This window comes from Homarus americanus, unplaced genomic scaffold, assembly GCF_018991925.1.
Source record: "Homarus americanus isolate GMGI-L3 unplaced genomic scaffold, GMGI_Hamer_2.0 scaffold24260, whole genome shotgun sequence".
Taxonomy (NCBI): domain Eukaryota; kingdom Metazoa; phylum Arthropoda; class Malacostraca; order Decapoda; family Nephropidae; genus Homarus; species Homarus americanus.
The window spans coordinates 6,451,229-6,476,565 of NW_024721079.1; the positions used below are offsets into that span (position 1 = coordinate 6,451,229).

At 37.6% G+C, this 25,337-nt stretch overlaps 1 protein-coding gene across 2 annotated transcripts in view; it reads right to left on the bottom strand.

Annotated features, from left to right (window-relative positions):
- LOC121861493 overlaps positions 1-25,337 on the bottom strand; it is an 81,578-nt gene that overhangs the window by 47,688 nt on the left and 8,553 nt on the right. For both annotated transcript variants that reach the window (XM_042359282.1, XM_042359284.1), the window contains exons 2-9: positions 16,522-20,009; positions 11,824-11,892; positions 9,198-10,881; positions 8,398-8,506; positions 7,267-7,424; positions 5,829-6,006; positions 4,422-5,643; positions 3,985-4,128 (exon numbers count right to left, since the gene is read on the bottom strand). In XM_042359282.1, the coding sequence (XP_042215216.1) occupies positions 3,985-4,128; positions 4,422-5,643; positions 5,829-6,006; positions 7,267-7,424; positions 8,398-8,506; positions 9,198-10,881; positions 11,824-11,892; positions 16,522-20,009 (7,052 nt within the window). The remainder of the gene's footprint in view (positions 1-3,984; positions 4,129-4,421; positions 5,644-5,828; positions 6,007-7,266; positions 7,425-8,397; positions 8,507-9,197; positions 10,882-11,823; positions 11,893-16,521; positions 20,010-25,337) is intronic.

Consider the following 25,337-nt stretch of genomic DNA (forward strand, 5'->3'; position numbering starts at 1 on the left):
ATTACGCTTAAACGTCCGCAAAACCTCCGGAGTCCCCCAGTGGAAACGTCCTCCGTTTTCTCTGTTTCCTCGATGACGTCATCGAGATGCCGTCTTTGTCTGAAGGGAACTTTGAATCTACTCCGCGGGTTGTGTAGCAAGACGCTGTATGTTGGGACCTGTCACCATCCAACCCTTTGTAATCAATTTAATTCTTACTTTTGATAGCTCAGTAAGAGCATTGTTTGTGAAGATAATAGTAGGGAATGAAACTGAGTTCGTAGTCTCAGTTTCAACGTCAGAGTGTACAGTAAAGTAATTCAGTTAAATAGAAGTAGGTGGAATCCCTGACCTAGTTTGAGTGAGGGTGCGGCGGGCATTTCAACGGTTAGTAAGTGCTCGTCCCCTCACCCAAACAGGTAGGTCATTCCACTCCGTGTTGTAATTCGCCATTCTTTAAGTGATTTGACCCAATTAATAGTTGATTGTGCAAGTGTACAGTAGCATAGTTGATGTGCTTTGAGTGAAGTAATATTTACGTCCTTAACGTCCCTTTGAAACGTGATGTCGTTATCACCAGTTAGTAAGTGCTCGTCCCCTCACCCACACAGGTCCCTAACGCAGCCTAGGCCGTGTCTGTAGCGTGGATGTTGCATCCACTAGTCTGGAGAGATGTCTGAGGTCCAGTAGGATCAGTTATCTTCGTGAGGCCCGACCGTCAGAAGCTTCAGTACAACCTATGGGCCCCATAGCTGACCAGCCTGACCCTAACGCTCAGCCCACGAGGTGACCGCGGATCACCAAGCCACAAACAACTACCAGCCCCCATCATTGGTGGATGAGTGTCTAGCTCAGTAGGGCTATTTGTGTGGTTGTGTTATTCCACTGGAATTTTCAGAGTTCGTTGGAAAGTGCTCCATGGTGGCGAGACCCCATGGCGGTCGTTTGAGTATTACTCCCGACGATTGAGTGCTGTAGTGGCAGTTGCCCTGGTTTTAATGGTGCTAAGTTACTGTAGAGTTTGTGTGTTATTGTGTATGTCCACCCAGTTGTGGTGTGAGTATTTTGAGCCTGAGGGCCTGGTACCAGGAGTTTGACTTTTGGTATATATAACTTTCTCCTACCTCCATTTTAATGTCTGAATAAATATTGTATTTGTATATTGTGTCTATTATTTACCTACAGTATCCACCGTTATTTCTTCCCTATTATTTGATACTATAATTACATATACCCAAACCCAGAATTGAACAGCATAATCGAGGTGCGGCCTGACTAGCGCAAGATATAGTGGCAATAAGACCTCTGCACTCTTATTACTTACACTTCTAGATATAAAACCCAATACTCTGTTTGCCTTATTTCGAACATTAACGCACTGTTTTCTAGGCCGTAGGTCCGGGCTTACAAGTACCCCTAGGTCTCTTTCACAAGTCGACTTCTCTAGGTTGATGTTGTTTAGGCTGTATACATTGACAGTATTTGTTCTTCCAATATTAAGTACGCTGCACTTGCTGGTGTTGAATTTCATTTGCCATTTTTCAGACCACCCCTGCAGTTTATTTAGATCCTCCTGTAATGCATTTGCATCCTGCCCTGAATTAATCTGCCGCCCTATTTTGGTGTCATCCGCAAACTTGCTTATGTCACTGCTGATTCCAGTATCTAGATTGGAACAATATAAGTAGCTAACCATTAATGGTAAAAAAAAGTGAGACTGCGCGTATGTAAGTGCGCACATGTGAAAACATATCGTCATTACTCTACATAAGAATATGAAAGCAACACTTATTTACTGCTCATATATATTGAAGGGTTAAATGTTGTGCTCTGTATAGACAAGCAGAGAGAGAGAGAGAGCAGCCGAACTGCCGGATGTAAACAAATCTTAATTTCCTGCGGCTTTGTTGTTGCTTTTTTTTTTACGGGGATTAGCCCACCCGGGCCTAGGTCACTGACCCACATTGGGGCCTGAGGGGCAAAAATTTAATACTCCTGTAATAACAATATTAATTCAGATAAGTAAAAAATAAAGAAAAAAAAAAAGTTGCCTATCTACCTATTGGACAAACTAAAATCGTTCTGGACCACGGGAGTTTCCGGACCACAGAATGCCGGACTAGAGAGGTACAACCAGTATTATGTTAAAACAAACAAAGCTAAAATTAAGGGATGTGAAATGGTCTGTTTACTGGCTGGGAAGATGGGGGGGGGGGAAGCGAGGTGACATGTCTGACAGTTGATACCAAGGTCTAGTGCTTATTTATTTATCTGTCCTTAAGAGTGACTAAGTTTTTCTTTTATAAAATGTCACTGAACTGACATGGGAGAATATAATTAACATTGCTGGAATTCTTATAAGATAGTGATTAATTTGAATATAAACATTCCATGGCTCGCATTAGACACACAAAGAACAAAAAATTTTATTTCTTGTGCAAAATATATGATGTTTATATTAAAATTATTCGCTGTCTTGCAAGGATTCCAGCAATACAAATTATATTCTCCTAATTTTAGTCTGTGATATTATAAAGGATTAAAACTGTAAGCCTAAAACCCTGGCTGGGGAGATGGGGGAGAGGGAGGGAGGGGGAGGTGAGGTGATATGTTTGACAGTTGGCGCCCAAGGTCTATTGTGTGTTTATTTATCAGTCCTTAAGAGTGACTAAGCTTCTCTCTTATAAAATGCCACTGAAACAACTTGGGAGAATATAATTTACATGCTGGGATTCTTGTAAGATAGTGATTAAATTGAATATAAACAAGCTATAATTTGCACAAGACATTAAAATTTTAGTACCCTAATCATTTAGTAAATGTACAGTACAGGTTTGCACTTAGGTCATTTATCTCTTTTACATTTCTTTTAGTATGGTGTGTGCATGTAAATGAATAAAAATAACATTAGAAATTTATGTAAATCTACCCAAAAATACAGTTGAAAAACTTGTATACATTATTAAAATGTACAACACTAATGTACTAAAATTGTTATCTCTTGTGCAAAATATATGACGTTTATATTCAAATTATTCAATGTCTTGCAAGGATTCCAGCAATGCAAATTATATTCTCCTAACTTTAGTCTGTGACATTATATAAGATAAAAACTTTAAGCTTAAAACACCAAACCCTGGCTGAGAAGATGGGGGGGGGGGGAGGGGAGGGGAGGGAAGTGACAGTGACAAATGTGACAGTTGGCACCAAAGGTCTAGTGAAGTATTTATTTGTTTATTTATATCCTTTAGCTTGAGTTTATATTTTTGCTTATAAAATATCACAGAAGTGACCAGGGAGAATCTTCTGTACAGTATAACTTACATTGCTGGAATTCTTATAAGATAGTGATTAATTTGAATATAAACATGCTATAGTTTGCACTAGACAAAAATTTTAATAATCATTTAGTACATTATTTTGAGTACTTGTACAGTACAGTTTTGCCCTTAGGACAGTGCAGCGTGCCCAGAGAAGCATTAGGCGCAAAATTTTAAATAAGATGCGCCAGATCGACTTGCGCAAAATAGGAAAGATTCGCCTTAAATTTAAAGATTGTCCTTAATTGTGGGTGTTGTTTTAAATCAATAATCTTAAATCGATGTTCTACTGTATAGGATTGTTTTTTTTACAGTGTTACATGTCTGTTAGGTAAGTCAGGAACATATCCCATTGAAAACCACATTAAAAGGCTCACGATTTACATTAGAGGGTTCAGGAACGCAACCCTATCATAAATCAGGGTATACTTCTCCTGTATCTGTTTCTTCCATACCTTATGATAAAGTATTCCTTTGTCTTACTCCTCTACACATTGCACTCTCATTTTCCAATACTGTAACTTTAACAGTAATTTCTTAACCTAAATCACTTTAACAGCTTTCCCCAATCTGCAAGCTATTTACAAATTCCATAAATTCTCAAGCCTTTCTTACTGTAAAGACTCTCCAAATCCATAAATGTTATATGTAGGGTAAGTAAAGCCAAAATATGTGCCATGCTTACCTTGGTCTTGTTCCAACATATGGTGGGGGGAAAAATATTTCTCGCATATTAGGTCCAACATCAAGGGTGCTATTGCTGATCATGTTATGGATTCGTTGCATCATGCTCAGGGATTCTAAGGAGTCAACAGTACCAATGATACATCTGTGAGAAAAAAATACCCAAGGTAATATAATTACAAGTAACAAGAGCATATACAGTCATCTCATTTTGCTTAAAAGTAGGTCATCTCACAGCAGTGTAGAATCAAAATTAAAGCTTTACAAGGCTGGTGAACTCATTCTTCTACTAGGAGGATATTAACATTATACTTTTGGATGATTCACAAACACTATGATCTTCAAGATAATTTAAAATCATAGCTTTAGATCCAAAATTTAAAAATAAATATACTGTATACAGGGTATATAGTTTACATAATTACTATTATGGCTTACCTTCCAGCTTTATTGATCCCAATGACCCCAATAATGTTCATATTAATCAATTTTCTGAAGCGAGCCTCAGCAACAAGTAATGCATTTCCTGGTAAGTTGTTAGAAAGGTCCAGTTCAAGTTCGCCTCTCCTCTCTTCTGCAACCATCATCTCCAGTAGTGACAGTGGTCTTTTCAATCGCCTCTTTCCATCAAGAATTGCGACTCCTTCACATTCCCTTTCAGTTGTCAAGGCAGCCTTATTTTCATCTTGACAAACACTCTCAACAGATGAAGACAATGAGCCTAGAGACAAAGCTGGTTGACGAATAATATCCTCTTGGCGTGACCTCTTGGCAGATGGACTAACTGATGAAATATCAAATGACCCACTTATTCTTCGTTTTTCAAGTATTTTCATGTCTTTTGAAGAATCAAAATTTGCTTTTTTAGACTTTGTTTTTGGCTGTTTGAGAATTCTACCCAATACAGGTGAAGAGTCCTTACCATCAACGTTACTTGATACAGTTAGGTCCACAAGGGGCACTGTTCCTTGAACAGTCTTTGGCTTGTCAGTTTTTAGTTCACCGTGTTCAGAGGTAACTCCCAAAGCATTTTGTAAAATATGTGAATCCTCCATAATAGATACAAAATTTCCCCCATTTTGAAGAAGTGGCTGTTTCTCCTTTGGTTGTCTGAGAGATTTAACAACAGTTTCCACCATTTGTTCTGGGGTAATTTCTCTAGCAGCAACACCAACAAGTGTTAAATGTTTAGTTTCCTCAGAGACTGTTTGTTTTGAATAGCCAGTTGTTCTTGCACAATGTTCTTCAACTGTGTGATACCAATCTTTTAATTTCCAGCTGTATCTGCGCCTTGCTTCAGCATTGTTCACAATAACATTAACAATAGTACAGCAAGCTTTTTTCTGGGGAATCACATGAACTACTTCAGATTCTTGTGGTGATATCAAACCTTCACCAGTTTTTTCCCTCAAAGCCTCCTCAAAAGCATCTAATGCACTGGATGTATTGGGAAAATGGTCATTACTGGTGAGTATTTCATTCTTCTTATGAGTTTCCTCCTTGGAACAGTCACTGAAGCTGGGGTCCTTGAGACACCGGCAGTCATAACAAGAGTGGTCCATGCACCAGATGCTGATACCTTTGATATCATACCACGGAACATTCAACCTGAAGCTCTTTATATACCTTGAGGCTTCAGCTAATGGGATACTTGGCAATTCTGAAAGAATATGACATACTGTATCACTCACTTATATCTGTAACACAATGAATTCTCAAATATAAAAATTTAAAGCACTATCAGTCATGTAAGCAACACTTCATGTTACTCCACACAGCATTTCTTATAAAAATGTGAATCATGCAAAAGATCATGGATTATGTAGCAGCGACAAATGTATTTACCTGGAAGTGTGGTAAGTTCAGGTTCACTTGCATTGGGACTATTCACAGCAACATAATCTGTTCCTGTCCACATAGCAGAGTCTCGGTACCGCCCCGGGATCTTACGCTCTCTCTTCTTCCTTTCAGCTCCAACCAATATTACCTCGGAGCCAGTCTGGATTACAGTTCTCTTGAAATCCTTGTAGAAAAAAATATAAAATAAAATAAAAAATAAATATAAACAAACCCATCACTAAACTAACTCCTAGATCTGACAAGTTATACAATAGCTAACTTGTAAGTCTGTAACATAATTAATTCATTTTAAATACAGTACAAATTCACTTAAAATTTATATACCCCAGCTAATTTCACCTGATGATTAAACATCCTACTGCAATCTGAGGGGGGGGGGGAAAGGTTAGGTTAAGTTGTTTAATCATCAGGTGAAATAAGCTGGAATGCCTCATGTTCAGATAATCCAAAGTACACTACAGTAGGATCTCGGAGTATGCGGAAGTTACGGTACTGGGATCCCGCATAAGTGCAAAATTAGCGTATATTCGGGTCCCTCAGTATACTGTACAGTATATATGTATAACCCCTTTTTTATACTAAGATAACTGATGTGCAAATTCAGAGTTCGATATGCCACTCGCACAGCCACTAATTTTCCTCTTAGGGGTCATGATTGCGGTAAAATTCACCAGCAGAAGAAAACTGACCAGCAAGTAGACATACATAATTTTTTTTTTATTTACTCTATTACAGGCAAACTTTCATACAGAATGTGCAAGAAAATAAACAAATGAAATGGACCTAACTGTAATTATATTTTTGTAGCTCTTTACAGTCAAAAACTAATTAAGATCAATAGGATAGATTAGGTTTAATTTGGCTGGTTCTTTCTTTGTGTCATAATGACAAATCATACTTTTCTTATTTTCAGAACCATGCCACTCTCAGCATGCTTATTACACTCAATTTTCATATGATTTTACTCTCTCTCCATTGTTCTGGTAGTGCATTTTTTTTTTTAGGAAGTGTGTGAATTTTGTGTAGAAATTCTGCTTGCCACCTGTAAACCACCATACTGACCCATGCTTTACCTCGGGAACTTCAATACAGAAATGCTTCATGATTTCAAGAAGGTGAGAGAAGTAAGGGTAAGGAGCAAAGGGTACAGGACCTGGTTAAAAAATACTTGATAATTCAATAATTGAGAGTTCCAGATTCCCAAAGACATTGACGCCCTTATTATTAAACAACATCTTCCCTTGAAGAGTGTCGTCGTATTTCAACCCGAGTTTTAAACTAAATGAGTCCTGAGGGACACTGCAATACAGTACTTACCGTAACGGGGTGGTGTGGCGGTAAAATTAACTAATTCCAATAAAATTAATTGATAATATTGGAATTAGTGATAGTACAATAGCAATACATGGTACTGTATACAAACCTTCTCTCGTACAGCAAGACCTTCATTCTGCTCACGATCAAGGTTGAAAATGGAAACAGCATTCATAGTTCTTCCTGTGCCTGATACTGAATGTTTCCAATTCTCATCACGGCAAGTGCATTCAAACATACACTCCATCCGACCACAGTGATCCATAACTGAAGGCAGAGATTATCCCAGAGTAAGCTAAACAGAGAAAACAGAGTCATTCCTAAAATATTTGTCCTATGAATGTTAGTTCTTTCAATAATATATGGCTTAAATGATAGTTATAAGTAAGAAATATGCTGAATTTATGCACCTATTGCATAGGTAATGATTCTGGATGGTAACCGAGTGAAAAAGGTTACAAGTAGAGAAGAATCTGCCAACTTATCTACACATATCCCACAAGTTGGGCAAAGTAAAGAAGAAATAGGACAACTTCTAGAATGAGTCACTGAATATAGCACCAGAGCTTGGTGAATGGGAAAGTATAGTACTGGGCAGTGATATAGTCGAGATCAGGACCACGAACGAGACCCTTCATAATTTTAGCTATGTTTAACCACTCCAAAACTACATGGGAGTGAGGGGAGGCTAATCTATAGGTAATTTACAAAGGCTAAAATTGCGAATGGTCTCGTTTGTGGTGTTGGCTTGATTGCATTACTGGTGCTGGGTGGTTACTAAACAGCCATGTTGTTGAACACACATTGGGTTATGAAGGAATGCATGGTGGAAAAGACTTTGGAATAATGAATACAGAAGACAAAAGAATACAGTACTTGAGTTTGGGGGATGCTCTGGACATGTTCATATGCAAAATGTTATTAAAAGGGGTTGATTAAGCTGATCTTGTATGAATCTGGTGGCACAAAAACCCAAAATGACTACATACTTGTCAGGAAGCTTAATAGGTATGTAAAGGTGCTAGCAGGGGAAGGAAATGCCAAGCAGCACAGATTACCTATGTGTGATGAGAGAATAATGTGCTTATTCAGTCTTGATTTCAGCCACCTTGCATTAAACAGGAAAAGGCCTGAGAGAGTGTATTTTGCTGTGCACACACAAACATGTGGATATAGGTGCTATACAATATGAATAATTTATACATCGAAGGATAAAAAGGGAGAGAGACAGAAATCTTACTTCTTCGTCGACAAGTCAAAGAGTCGCAGACACAGCCGAGTTTACAATGTTCATTGTTACAATCTTCCTTAGGTCCACTTTCCTTTGTCATTTCTTCTTCTGGTGTGTGCTAAAAAAAATACAGTACTGTACTGTAACAGAATGGAAAAACTAAATTTCTTGTTTCTTAGTCTTGTAAGCCTCATCCTGCTATGTTACAGTATGGATGGAAGAGCAAAAAACAGATTCTCATTCACATTCATTCATTTATTTCGATTGCTATATTATTCCCATGAACCACCTGATGCAATGCACTTCTATCAATCACATGCTATGCTGCTTCTTTGGTGTTCACCTCTTACTACTTATACTTCCTTCACCCCATCCTTCTATATCCTGTGGTCTTACTCTCTCCATCTTACCACCTTTATCTTTAGCATACTCTTTATTTACCAATTTTTAATTTCCCATTCTCTTCCCCAGAGAAAACCCTGCTCACTTTTCAGAGACACACTTCTTTCATTTCCACAATTTAATACATATTTTATCAACAGGACTGTCCTATGTCAGGGGATCAAACCAAATACAGTATTACTAAAACGTAAAGTACAGTATTAAAGAATACCTGTACCTAAGCAAAATTTATGTTTACTGTAAAGGTGCCGTGATATTTACCATACAATAAAATAAAAAACATATATAAAAATCTTACCAGCCAGTCACTATCACTCTGTAAAATTGGCATTTACAGGAAACTGTAAATTTTGGATTTCACTGCATACAGTGTATATTATAATCAATCAATCACTCGATCTACTTACCTCTTGTGGAACATATTTTACGAAGTTCATGTTAAGTCGTTTCATCTCTCTGGACAATGAAGGGAATCTGTACATGTTCTTCTTAAAAACTCTGGATTTCCCTCCAGCTTTCTGAGCAATTATGTCCTCAGTCTTGTTAGTTTCTGCCACTTCAGGAACTGAAGTCACCTGCTTTTTGTCTGCATTTTCTTCTTTAATTTCTTCTTGTGATGATGAAGAATTACCTTCACTTTCAGTCTTCAAAGCACAAGGTACATTTTCAAAGTCATCTTCATTAGATGAAATGTTTTTCAATTCTTCTGCAACTTCCTTGGTGTCTGCTTTATCTGTGGTTTCCATGGAATTATTTTCTTTCAATTCTTTCTCGGTTTCTACTAAGTCTTTGATTTGATCCTTTTCATCCTTAATTGCAAGTTCACCTGTTACCTTATTGAGTTCCTTTGTGTCAACATCTGTATTCTTATTTGTAGTTTCTTCAGTAACTCCATCTTCACTGGCTTCATCTTTCACTTTATTTTCATCTTTACTATTGTTTAAGGCTGTCACATCTTTATCTTCTGTTTCAGGTTTGCATTTTTCATCAATCTGCTGCTCTTCTGGGTCTACGATCTTTTGTGTTGGTGACTCTACAACCAAGTCTTCTTTCTTCATCTCAAGTTTTTCATCAGTCATTACACATTCTACTGTACTTTTAGTCTCCATATCTTTTTTTGTTTCTTTATCCCCTACCGTTGTTGTATTTTCACTGTTATTTTCTTTTCCATCTTTTTCCTCAGAATTTTTTACTTTCTCAGCTATATTTTCTGCCTTTTCAGTAGTATTTAGTGTCTTTTCCTCCTCCTTTTCATCACTTTCTTCATCGGACATAGCAAGCTTAGCAGCGATGATGTCTAAAATATTCCGTTTTGTTGGTACAAGCAAGACATTTTCAGGTACTTTTGCATTTGGTTCCTTTTCTTCACATTTCTCTGCACAATCAGTTTTATCATTCTTATCTTGAGGGACACTTACATCAGCTTCTGCCACTACTGGAGTTTCATCATTATTGCAAGCTTTTATTAATCGTTCTTCTCTTGGGTTGGGGCTCTGCAATGCTGAGAGTGCAAACTTTGCCATATCTTCATTAATCTCTACGGCTTGTACCTCCTTTGCTCTGGTTTGCACAATCTCTCCTTTTAAGATCGGTGGTATCCCAACTGGCAGGACGACACGAGCTCTTACAGAGTCAGAATTAGAGGGATTTATCTTTGTTAATGATCCTCCAAGTGTTAGTAACTTGCCTTTATCATATATATAAACTAGTTCTACAGTTTTCTTGTTACTAGACTCACCTACAGGAGGCTTATGGCTCTTAAAGACACTCGTTAAAGGAACAAGCTTTCCTGCTCGGCGTACAAACACGTTGGAGCCGTCTGCTTTTGTCTCCTTACACAACTCTTTATTATAATAGTATTTATATTTTTCTTTAGGATAGAGTATATCAATAGCATTCACTTCTTCATATTGGTGTACAGAGTCGGATACAGTATCTCCATTTGAGGCTTGTACGTTGCTTGTGTCAAATGACTCACTAGAGTGGGACTCCATTAAGATTGATTCAGGAACCTGCGCAGGAATTTGCAGTGTCTTATTATCTTGGGGAATTCCATCATCATCAAGTCTTGTGACTCCCTCTTCAGTGGCTCTGGAGATATAAACATAACTTATTTTGCATTCTCCAATTCAAACAGATAAATGAAAAATCTTAATTTATTATTCAATAAGGTGAATAAAAATATGCATAAACAGGACATCTACACACTGAAGGTAAGTAACTAAGTAACTAATTTATAAAAACTTTGTGAATTACTGTACTTTTATCCCCTTTTGCACACTATCAATCTATCTGTGTCAATGTTGTTTGCCTCAGGTGGATTGCCACACAAAGAATCTTTAGCCATTGATCATCTCCATTTACTAAGTGTTATTCACTGCACAACAAAAAAGCACTTGAAACACATGGTTAAGTTAAAATACAAACTGCTTTCATGGGTGAAACTATCACTAATTGTTTGTATCAACATACTCTACAAGACTATTGGATAGCTGGGAGGGGTGCTGTTAATATTAACATCCACCTGGTAATTTTATCACCCTAAACATATGACTGTTAATGAAATACAAATCTTAGCTCCAAGACTTAGCCATTCTTGAAAAATATCTCCTGAGATAAAAGTTTTAGAAAGCCCTGGCATGGGGATAATGCTGATGGGATAGGGGTCATACAATGGTTACTTCTTCCTGCATTTTTGTCTAAACCTTCATAACTCTATGGCGGCTTAACACCATATTTCAATTTCATACACCATCACCAACCTTGTCAACACCACAACTAAATTCTTCTTCCAACTATTTTATAAAGACCTCTGCTCTAAGTTTTCAGTCTTTAACATTGTCAGCTTTTACTCTTATTTATTATTTACAATGCCATTCCTGACATTCTCAAGAACACCAGTGATTCATGTGTGACCTTCACATGCTAATATAAACATTTTAATGCTCTTACACTCAACATGCTCTTACTAAGTTATCTTAAAAATTATAATATAATGAATATACAGTATATGAAGTACAGTTCAATACTCACTTGCACTTTGGAATTGTATAGCTGATGTTCAGATGAGAATTATGATCCAGGTAAGTGTCTAAGTCATTACTGAAAAAATAATATTCATATAAATAAGAAAAGACAATATTGAAGGGAATATAATGTACTGTATATACAGTAAACCCTCAATAACTTGACATTTGATAACTCGGAATTTCATATAACTCGGCATGGATATGGTCTCAGAATGTATTATAGTATAACTCGGGAAATGCCGATATATAAAATTATCTGGGAAAATCTCGGCATATCTGGCCACCTGTGTCACCTACCAAGTCTCTGTGTAACCTACTACAGTATGATGCTTCATTCTTCGCCTGCAGTGCTGGTATACTGTATGTTACTTTTACAAATTTAATAATTACATGTACACATACGTGTACTGTATATGAGTTTACAGTATATATACAGTCAACCCTCGCTTTACGCGGTCCCACATTCCGCGTTTCCAAGTTTACGCGGTACCCTGCCGAAACCGGAATGCTCACATTCCGCGGTGCGTGTACCCCTTTACGCGGAGAGAGGCACGAGCAGGGTGCGCACAAGGTCGCCCAGTCATCAAAACATTACCGAGTTCTTCACCCGCCACCCACCACAGCCGGCCCAAGTCAGTGATAGTGATAATTATAGTGAGGATATGGACTTATATGGACTTTGAGGGGTTTGACAAAGAGGCCCTGCAAGCCTCTGTGGTGGATAGTGATACAATTGATACAGGTGAGGGCCAATAATCTGCCCTCTGCCTCGGAACCAACCCCCTATCCCCGTGTGCCCAGCCATCTTTTCTACTAATGTAAGTGTTAAAAAACCAAATATTATTGATATTTCTCTTAATTATTAATTGTGTGCATACCATCATAAAATTAAGAAGTTATTTTTACTACAACGTAGGTATTGTGTCTGAAAAAGTGGAGTTTGGGAATCGGCCCGGTCTCTATTTCAATTAATCCCATATGTTATGTTGTTCACTTTACGCGTTTCTTTTTCCGACGTAATACCTATGTTCTAGTAAAAATAACATCTTAATTTTATGATGGTACATGCACACAATTAATACTTAAGAGAAATAGAGAAATACAGTCGCCAAGTTAATGTACATTCAAATAATGGACTCAACTCCCTCCCCCTCTTCTCACACTACACTGCTGGCACTTCCCTCTCTGAGAAATTTTTGGGGGAAAACCACTAAATTTTAATAAATAATACCTCAAACTAAAGTTAGGATAATACAATTGACATTGCTGGATTCCTTGTAAGACCAGGAATATTTTGAATATAAATGTCATAGATTTTGCACAAAAGATAACATATTTACTCAGAGTAAACATTATATCTAAAATTTGTATGTCTAATGCAAAATCTATGATGTTTATATTCAAAATGATCACCAAATTGTAAGAGTTCCAGCAATGTAAATTATATTCTGGCCGGGTAATTTGTATGAATTTTATGAGCTAAAACAAATATCTTCAGTTAATAAAAAAAAAATATTCTTCACGACACTATCTGTCAATCAAAGTACCCCACCTTGCCTCCCCCCTCTTCCAACCGCTTGGTCAGTCCCAACCCTCCCCCCCACCCCCTACCAATCCTCCCTTCAAGAGATGTTGGGTGAAAAAACTAAATTTTAACATTTAGTATTAAATAATACCTCAGATTAAAGTTAGGATAATATAATTGACATTGCTGGATTCCTTGTAAGACCAGGAATATTTTGAATATAAATGTCATATATTTTGCACAAAAGATAACATATTTACTAGAGAAAACATTTTATCTAAAATTTGTATGTCTAATGCAAAATATATGATGTTTATATTCAAAATGATCATCAAATTATAAGAATTCCAGCAATGTAAATTATATTCTGACCGGGTAATTTGTATGAATTTTATGAGCTAAAACAAATATCTTCAGTTAATAAAAAAAAAAATATTCTTCACTGTAACAGATGGTCGGTCGGTCCCTCCCTCCCCCCACCCCCCACCAACCGTCCCTACCAGATGTGTGGGAAAACCAGAATATTTACCTTTTTAGTAATAAATAATACCTCAAACTAAAGTTAGGATAATATAATTGACATTGCTGGATTCCTTGTAAGCCCAGGAATATTTTGAATACAAATGTCATATATTTTGCACAAAAAATAACATATTTACTCAGAGTAAACATTATATCTAAAATTTGTATGTCTAATGCAAAATCTATGATGTTTATATTCAAAATGATCATCATATTGTAAGAATTCCAGCAATGTAAATTATATTCTGGCCGGGTAATTTGTATGAATTTTATGAGCTAAAACAGGCAGTCAGGCAGGGTGGCGGGTGGGGGGTGGGGCGAATCTAAAAATAGCTCTCGAGCCGGACACTCACCGCGTATATGTGGAAAAAACCCGCGTTAAGTGAAAGTTCAGCTCTGGCGAGGCACCGCGTATGCGATTATATATATATATATATATATATATATATATATATATATATATATATATATATATATATATATATATATATATATATATATATATATATATATATATATATATATATATATATATATATATATATATATATATATATATATATATATTATATATATATATATATATATATATGCATATATATATATATATATATATATATATATATATATATATATATATTATATATTATATTAAATAAAATTAATAATAAATATAATATATATTATATATATATAAAAATAAAATAATAAAATATAAAATATATAAAATAATTAAAAATATTAATTATAATATATAAATATATATATATATATATATATATATATATATATATATATATATATATATATATATATATATATATATATATATATATATATATATTTCATGTAGATCCACAATGAAAACGTAGACAAGATAACTCTCGATAAAATCACACAGGGAAAAGGGAAACAATGGAGCACTAACACTAACTCGTTAATCCAGCCCATGGTTCAGGAGTTGATTTGCAACGTGAAGGCTGCCTTCTCCGCCAAGAAGTTTCGGCTCCTGAATGACTTTACCAACACCAAGGATTAACTGCAGAACTTAGAGAGTGGCACCGAGAGCGTGGACAAGGAACACGAACAAGATTTGGAGGACCATGAATGCGGGTCAAGCAGTTCTGGAAGCTGTTTAATGTGAAGAAGGCTGTTGATTTCTTGGTGGAGGCATGGGGGCAGCTATCTGTGGCAACGATTCAGGACGCGTGGCATTGGAGAATGCAAGAGAGGCTGCACAAGGTGTTAGAGCTGCAGGCTTCTCCGAGACCACCAACAACGACATCCTGGAGGTAATCAGGCAACCTGAGGTGACTGCGGACGAGATATTGGAAGATGATGACATCAGTGAGCAGCGAGGTGGAACAGAACAACAAGAGCAGAAACTAATACATGCTGATGTGAAGGATGTCATCGAGTTAGCTGAGAAAATGAAGCTCATCCTTGCCAAAGACCCAGTCAATCATCGCTACGAAGTGTGTAATAACCATCTGTTGAAATGCCTGGATCCCTATGCTCAGCAGTATCACGACCACATCAATGCTAGCCGTCAACAAAACGTCACCGAGTTCTTCACCCGCCAACCACCACAGCCAGCCCAAGTCAGTGATAGTGAGGATGTGGACTTCGAGGGGTTTGACGAGGAGGCCTTGCTAGCCTCTGTGGTGGATAGAGAGACAGGTGAGGGCCAATAATCTGCCCCCTCTGCCTCGGAACCAACCTCCAATCCCCGTGTGCCCAGCCATCTCTTCTACTGACGTAAGGGCTAAAAAACCTAATATTATTGATATTTCTCTTAAATATTAATTGTGTGTGCATACCATCATAAAATTAAGATGTTAATTTTACTACAATGTACGTATTGTGTCGGCGATAGCCCAAAAAAGGGTAGTCTGGCGGTCGGCCCAGTCTCTATTTCAATTAATCCCATATGTTCTGTTATTTTATTTACGAGTTTCGCTTTATACGCGGACCTCCATGGGTTTAATTAGGCGCGTAAACCCAGACTATACCGTAGTTGGAATTCAGATTAAGTGAATTGCATTGTAAATTAAATAAAATCTACAACATTGGATTTACTGGAAAAGTGGCCTGTTATGAATGGGGGAGGTTGTTGGGTGTTACTAGGATAGTTCTGCAGTAACTAAATTTTAAAAAGGGAGTGCTGAATATTAACTCTGGTACCCTAGATACTCTGTGGTGCAATGAATAGTACTTTATACCAAAAACATTGGGGTGCTACAGCACCATCCCTTCCCATGTCCATGTACTGTACTGGGTGGAGTGAGCCAGCAGACACCCGACCACAATAATAACAAACACCAAACTGACCAAGCATGTAGTGCAGCGCAGTGAGTGTTACCTATGTGGCAAAATGCGCCGATATTTTTCCAGATAATTTTATATAACTCGGCATTTCCAGAGTTATTTTATAACAAATTCCGACACAATATCCGTGCCCCTTGGAAAATTTCAATTCCGGCTAACAGAGATACATTAAATTTTATATACTCCATAGTTTAAGGTCATCATAGTTCAAAAGATTAAGTCCTAAACTAACTTGTTTGTAGCAATTTACCATATAAAATGATTCTGTTGGCTAATAAAAATAAATACTACTACATATTACCATATTAATATCATCAAATTACTCACCTTGCAAAGGCTCCAGTGTCATTACTACTTATTTCTTTTGACAACTGTGAACTGCTTTCACTCATATCTTGTGCTTCATGTTTACCAAGGTGCTGATGTTTCTTACTCCTGATCAGTAACTTCTTTCGCTTTTTTCGCTTTTTCTTAAGCCACGGATGATGACCTCTCTCACCTCTTGTATTCTGCTTATGTGTGTAGGCAGTCATCTCTTCCTGTGTATTAAATGAAATAAATGCAAAGCCATCCACTATATCTACGACCTCTCCCCCAGGGCCCACATGGCTCTGAACGTGGATCATTTCATCTGGTGCTACAGAATAAACCGGTACATGATGCACCTTAGTACTTGGATCTGGGAAGCCAAGAAATGGACTGTCTGCAGTAACAATTCTCTTCGTATTCTTTTTTGGTGTGACACACATATCACTAGGGTTCGTCTCATCTCCATTTTCAGAGTCTACACAAGAATTGGAAAAATCTTTTGGAACATTTTCACTTTGTTCAGGGGTATTTTCTTCTCTAGCAATGTCTTCATCAGAATGTACCATTATCTTGGACGGTGAAGCATCAACCTTACTAGAAGTAGTGAGTGAAGATGATGCTGTGTCAAGTTCTGTTAAATCCTTACTAACTGCTCTAGAACTTGAACTTGTTTCTAATATTCCATCATTATCAGAAGATTCTATTAAATGTTCTCTCACATTTGTATTATTATTCTCAGTATTGGAAGATGTCTTTCTTTTTTTTCCTGTTTTATTTTGTGTAGTACTATCTGATTTATTTTGATTCTCTTTTACATCTTCTTCACCTTCTCCATCAGAACTTGACACTGTATTATCTGTGTCTGGCTGGACTGGCTTTTCGTGGTTGAAAATTTGACTCATCTGTCGCAATATGTTGATCTTGTCATTGTGCATCATGATATCAAGTGAGCGTTTGGCCAGACTGGCACTACTGTAAACTGGCCGAGGAGTTAGAGACTTTTCATATGTAACGGGTGACTTTTTGCGAGCACTGTTAGACCCCTTTGTCTTTTCTAAGCTCCCTGATGAGTATGAATGGTCAAGAGCAACTCTCCCTTCAGGGGACATCATTTCTTTCTTAACTGTAGGAAGAGGCTCAGGTGCCTTGTTACTATCATCCTCACTGCTACTGTCAAGCTCTTCAGTAGCCAACAAACTAATTTCTGTTGAAAGTTCACCCACATTTAATGTCTGTCCACTGGAATCATCAGTCTCTCCTCCAACTACTACTTCCTCAGTTTCAATATCAGTATAGTCCAGCAGAGGGCCTCTTTGTGAAGATAAAGTGCACTGCTGATTGGTAGCATTTTGGGGAGTCTGTGACCTCTCATCCCCTGTATTCAAAATGGTCTTGGGTACACTGTTAAGAATCCCTCCTTTAATAATAAGAGAATCCTTTCCAATGCCTATAGTATTCTTCAGGATCTGTTCAGCTGTCATACCCTTTAAACTTGGTAGTTTCAGATTCAACTTTCTTGGAGAGAAAGTGGAAGCCCCAGAATTCACAGTTGCCAACCGTAAGGAAAGAAAATCTGCAACACTCACCACAAGAGGTGGTTTATGTGGACTTGAAACTCCAGGTGTTAACAATGATGATGTAAATACAGCATTAGAAGTTGTAGCACTGCTGCTATTTGCAAGTTTTGGAACAGGATTATTTCCTTCAGTGTCATTATTTCTAGGGTCTTGAAGCTTTGTAGGAATATCGTCTTCATTTATTTGACTTACTTCACTTACATCACTCTGTCTAGGATTATTATCACAGTTATCAGTATTTTCTTTTGTAGTGAGCACATCATCAATGACATTTCGTTGGCTTATATCAAGACCACTTTCTCCAGGTTTCAGTTCAGTTATTCTAAAAGCTTCTTTAAAACACTTCAGGTCCTTCTGTTTATGTTTACTAGAAGCCCTACTTTCCACCAGTGAATATCCTTTTATATATTTTATATCAATACCAGAGGATTTTTGAGACAGGGCCATCTTTAACACAGCTTTGTCTGCTTGCCCATCACACTCACCTTTCTTCTTACTTCTTGGCATGGCTTTAATTTCTCTATCGACTTTTTCAGAATTTGACATAATCACAACAGGTATTCTACTCTCAGCCTTATTCTCAGACACTTGATGCAAAATGTTATCTAAATTCAAGTAGCTAGTCTTTGAAATTTGAGCTTCTTTTGAGGATTGAAGAACTTGATCATCTTTGGTAATATCAACCATGATTGCTGAGGGCACATCATACATGGCTTTCTTCTTTCTTTTTTGTCTCTTCACAATATTGCTTTCTAGTCCATCATCAGAACTAGATGATGACTCACTTAATTTTGTCTTACTCTCACTTTCTGTTATGTTCTTTGCAATGACTTTTTTCAAAATTTTTATTTCATTACTGGTTGTACTTTCATGACTTTCCTGTTTATTTGTACTTGATGATTTGCCCGAATCTTTAATTGGGTAATGTTGCGCAAGTCTCTTCAGTGACTCAGGTGTGTCCATTACTTTGTTCTTTTTGTCTTTTTTCCCATCCTTTTTTTGTACTTCTTTACTGTCTTTCTTATTCTTGTCTTGCATTGTACATTTCATTTTACTCAAAGCTAATGCTTTTAGATCTTCCGGAACTCGTGTACGTCTTCTGGTTGCAATACTTTCTGGATCGAGAGTGGGCGGATCAGTCCAGTTTTGTGCTCTACCACGTCCCTCTTTCAGGAAGAGAACTAAATCAGGGGGAGAATCACTTTTTGCTTCTGTCTTTTCAGATTTTGGTGTTGATTTCTTAATTGGGGTAATAGTGGAGGAAACCTTACTTGCTTCTTTGCCTTTCTGCTGGCTCTGTACTTTTGTGTCAAATCCACAAAAACCTTGAGTCAGGTCAGTATTTGAAATAACACATATTGCATCCTTACCTTCTTTCAGATTCTGGCTGTTTTGTTTTGTCTCTTCATGCTTTTCTAAGGATGAAACACTTCCTTCATCAGCCATTATTGACTTCTCACCAGAGGTTACCTTATCTGTAACATCAAGAGGCTGATTTTCCATTTTTGAATCATCTAAGTTTTCATTCACCTCATCATCACATACAAAATCCAGGCCAAAAGTAGATATAATTTCTGTTTCCAACTTCCTTTTTGCTTTGGGAGATTTTCCTGGAGATATAGAAGCCTTCTTCATTACTTTTTCTTTTAATGATAACTCTTTTCTCCCAGGCGAACTCAATTGTGTTGGTGATGACTCTCCTTCCAACTGCTCTTCATCTGATTGCAGTTTTGATGATGTGGAACCCACGGGTGACTTTCCCTCTTTTAAAGATCGAGGAGATTTTGGTCCTGAGGAAGAATCTGAAACTTTCTTACCAAGTAACTTAACATATTCTCGGATATTTTCCCTGCTTCTTTCAGTTGATCTTCTTTGACGCCCTGGGCTATTGCAAATACCCGAGTCACTCATGATCACCCGTCGTTGCTCCTGCAGAAGTAGAAAATAAAAATTATTATCGTAAACTTATGTTTTCTCCCAAAGATAGACATAAATTAAAAATTTTAGGATTGCGAATGATGAAATCATGCTGGGTTGATAACCAACATAAGTCCTTCTCTGATAAAACTGTCTTCATTAATTTGTTTACAAATGCCTTCTAAAAAATATCTTTGCTGGTCATTTGTTATTGTTGTGTAGCGACATGGACCAGACATGTGGTCCCGCCAGCCTGCATCGCAACACAGTCTTTTGGCGATACCGAGAGTGGACAAATTGTTGTTTTAATGTTATTACTGCGCTTAAACAACCAAGGTCTTTAAGGTCGGTCAACTTTGAAAATATATGAGAGATGGAACTCTGGGAAGAGTTCAGCCAGCCAGTTGACTTGAGAAACACGTGGCTGCTAGGCCGTGTATGGGGAAACACCGTGATGCATCCATACATAAGTTAAAACCTCCCTTACAGAATACTGCTCCCACTCAAGTTCTTAATTTTTTAATAGTTGTATATTATATCTCCTTTATTTCTAAGTCACATTAGAGCAATGAAATTATTTTCTCACAACTTTTACTGCTTCATTACATTAATCAGTGACCTTGTAACCATCTTAAAGGCACAGCTGTGGTAACGTGTGTTATGCGGTTGTGTATGGGACTCGATTTCACTTTCAGTGGACATGAAGTGGATCACACTTCATACATACATACATGGGTCTTCATCATATGCTGGGGATACCTTCCAGAGAAATGCAAATTATTGTGAAATGTTTCATTATAAGGAATTATTGCCCATAAGAATTAATGTAATTAGGGAGTACAGTAATATCTCCCTTAGCTGGAATCTCTCAAACATGGAATTGAAGTTTTCTCGGAAAATTGTTCCCAAAGCCGGAATTTTCCGGAAATTTTTTGGCTTTAGGAACAATTTTCCGGGGAGGGTTTTTTCTCCAGGTTTGAGAGATGAAAATCAGGTGCATTTTCTGGAAATTCCGAGAAAAAATTTCTGTTACCTGGAAAATTCCGGCAATGAGGGATATTTTTCCGGGTTCGAATGAAGATGTAATGGGCAATTTCTGGAACTTCCGAGAACATTTTTCTGTTTCCTGGAAAATTCTGGGGATGAGAGATTTTTTTCCGGCTTTGAGAGAGTTGTCTCGTTACCCGGAAATCTCTTATTCCCGGAAGTGCTCTGCACCAATTGTTCTGGCTAACGGAGATATCGCAGTAGTGTATATGCATTCCAACATGTACAGTAATACCCCTTGAAAGCTCATGATGTGTTCCTGGAGAGATAACTTTCAACAAATCAGATTACAATGGAGTCATTATAACATACTGTGTAGTATTTGATATGGAGATATACTCATAACGTCAATAATTACCACTGAATGATACATGGTGGTTCAATTTGGCTACTTGTGCACTTAGACAATTGATTAGTGAATAAACCAGGGCATGTGAAGACCCATCATACACTACAATAATATTTACTAAGTGTTGCACATTGATCTTGTGGTAAGCACCAACCCCCTTGATAACAATTGTGAGCACTGGCAACATTGCTACCACTCTGTAAACAAGACTTCAGGAATATACTATGGCACAATAGCTCATCAGGAATTGAATGTGGGATTTTGTGCGGGAAATTTAATTAGAGTATTTTACATGTTCCATTAACCCAGCACCAAAGAACCTAAATACATGGTACAGGTAATATGGGAATTATGGTAAATTGGATACTGTCATTATATAGGGACTGCTGGCTGACGAACATGTGAGAGTTGTCCCTTCAGTACAGGCAGCACTCCTTCCTTCCTTCCTCCTCTACCCAGCTATGCACCAAAATGTAGTTTTGTATTTTTTTTTCACTCCATTGCATAAGGACTGAATAAAGTTTTCTAAACTTCCATTTTTTTTGTGTTGGAATACTTGTGTGATTTAAATATCTGCAGTGAGGTATACTGTAGTCCGGAGAGTCAGGGTAAGTTGCCAATCCGCCTGCTACTCACAGATACACTCCCTCTCCCACACAGAATATATACAGTAACCCTACTCTCTTAATTATTCTTTTACATCTAAAGTATTATTTACTGTATAGTATTTGGTTTATTCATAAGGTACACTGGCACATTGAGATGACTCTTCTGCAAATTCTGTAGTTACAGTACTTACATATAACAATGGCATTTGCACTCAGTTGTGTGAGAGGTGACAGACATGTAGTATTTTGGCGAGGTAGAAAGTTAACACTTGTAGGGTAATTTTATTACTTATTATGGTGATATTTACATTATATTACAGTAGATTTTTAACACCATTTATTCATCTTATTTTGGTACACACAGACTTAGTATAAAACAATGGATGACGCAGACGACATACAAGGGGTCCCCGACTTACGAACGTCCGACTTACGAACAGGGTTAAGCTTAAAATTTACAGAATTTTATTTACCTGATGACTTATTTTTTACTTACATTCACTGTATTTGTGAAATAAATGATGTAGTATAATGAAAATTTATTCCTATATATAATGAAAGAATATCGTAATTATGATCCACTTCAGCTCCATTGAATGTGAAAGTAGGTCCCACACACACCCGCATAATCTTCACGCATCACCAGGCAGCTGTGGCCTTGAGGTGGCTATGCATGTTGTCCTTGATTCATGTAATGAAACTGTAAATGTTGTGGGAAAATCATTTTAATACTCCAGTGTAACTTAGAAATAAAAGAAATATAAAACAAAACTATAAAAAAGAAAAAGAGCATGAATATGAACATAATTCTCTGTGGGAAGTGAATGTATGTATGTATGTATGCATGCTGTTTCCTAAATGTAAAGTCACAGCATACACACAGCATAGCAGCCATGTCTCTCTCAAGTCGGCTGGCTGCCGGGCCGAACACATCTACTCTTGGCATCACGTACAGGATGGTTCAGGAGCAGAAGGAGCAATTTTTTGTACATAAAATATGTGTTAGGATGCCAACCCGGGGGATATGTAAAGGTCGCGTCCATAGTCTGTTTATTAGCGAAGGTGACAAGGCGGGACAGACATGTCCACAGAGCCTGGTGTCTGAGCCGGAACTAACTGTCTAACTCCCACCATTGGTGGACCAATACACTGTTGCCAAACCGGCACATACCCACTATTGCAAAGAACCCGTCCAAAACCCAGCAAAATGATACACAAGTGACAAAGTTGCAAACTGAATACATACAAAATGAGCGAAGGTTCTTTTCAATATACAACTGATACATACTAAAGATAGATCCATTATGACAAAATGCTGACACATAAGTGAAATACGAGGCAGTCCTCGTCTAAGAGACATAATCCCGAAGGTGCCTGGGAGCGCGCCTTGTTCGCATGGGCCTCTCGGCAGGTGGCGTGGGTGCTATTGTGACGGGGTGGCTTCGGGTGCGCCGTTGATTCCTGATCGTGGTTCGTCCGCTGCCGTCCAGGCAGATCAGGTACTGTCTGGGGGCCGGTGACTCCACCACCACCCCCGACCGGTCCCACTGCCCCAACTCCTGGTTCTGGACTCGTACCCGCTTACCCAATACGAGTAGCGGGAGGTTGTGGGGGTCAGGTTGAACCTCCGCAATATGTTCTCACTGGTGCGCCCCATCGCGCGTTCCCTGTTCCCCAGCAACCTTCCCCAGTGCTTGCTGATGTTGTAGTGCTGCCTGGCGGCAAGCACCAAGTCCCTCAGCTGTCGCCCCATCAAGAGCTGTGCCAGGGATGCATTGGAGTCCTGCAGTGTTGTGTTCAGGTACTACATCAAGCCCCTCGTGGCCTTGTCCGTGTCTAAGGAGCCCCCTGGACCCATGTTGCCCTTCAGTAGTCTTTAGGCCGACTTCATTGCTAAGGTAGTGCACTGACAACACCCTGGGCGTCACACATCAGTCTTCGAAGAAATTTGACAATTCGGCACTCATCAGGTTGGTCCCTCTGTCACACGACAGAACCTCAGGGATACCAGACCGTTTGAAAGCCTCCTGAAGGTGGACACCAGCTTGCTGCTTGTGGCGCCATTCAGTAGGTGCTCCACCTCCAGCCATCCCGTGAACCTGTCCGTTTGTTTACTATAGTACATAGTATAATACAGTATAATACGAAGCAACAAAGCCCAACCAGTAAATTAAGCAACGGGGAACTAAGTAACCAATCACCGATCACTTTTACATTTACAGGTAATCCTCGACTTACGACATACTCGACTTATTACAATCCGGACATACGACTGCCATGGTCGTATAAAATATTTTTCAAATTACTTATTTTCTAGTACCGACGTTAGTGATCGCGCTGTGTACTGACAAAATTTTGGTTTGTGTATATATATATATATATATATATATATATATATATATATATATATATATATATATATATATATATATATATATATATATATAGTATATATATATATATATATATATATATATATATATATATATATATATATATATATATATATATATATATATATATAGTATATATATATATATATATATATATATATATATATATATATATATATATATATATATATATATATATATATATATATATATATATATATATATATATATATATATATATATATATATGCAAGTAAATCACTGTAGGTGCGCGTGATCTAGGTATATGCTGATAACCACAAGGAAAGAAGAAAACACGAAGTTCCCAAGCGCTTTCGTGTAATTCACATCTTCAGGGGTGAGTACAGACTAGAGAGAGAAATACAAATCAAGGTGTATATATACAGAGGAGGGTGAGACCAGGTCCACAATGGTCAGGTATTAGGTAATGACCCTACTAATCTTTAAATAGCACACAACGGTTGGTGGTCAGGTCAGATGGTCAAGTGACCCGGCCTTCTCACCTGATCACAAATCTTCTTAATTACAAAATTGTCCAGCTTGTACATGCCGTTACTCAAATTCATGTTGAATGCTTCGGTATGTTTAATAAGACTAGATTCTATGATGTTCCTACTATCAATTGAATTACATGGTAATATTGAGGAGGCATTATCCCAGTCAATGCAATGCTTGTTATCCCTCAAATGAACAAACAGAGCATTGGATTCCTGGCCTGTCCTAACACTGTATTTGTGTTGTTTAATTCTAGTTGCAAGATCTTTACCTGTCTGGCCTAAGTAAAACATATTACATTCCTTGCAAGGAACTTTATAAATGCAACCAATTGTGTTGTTGGGGGAGTTCTTGATTAACATTTGTTTAACAGTGCATGAGTTTTTAAATGCCACATTGACGTTCCAGGTTTTTAGCTGTGCAGGAA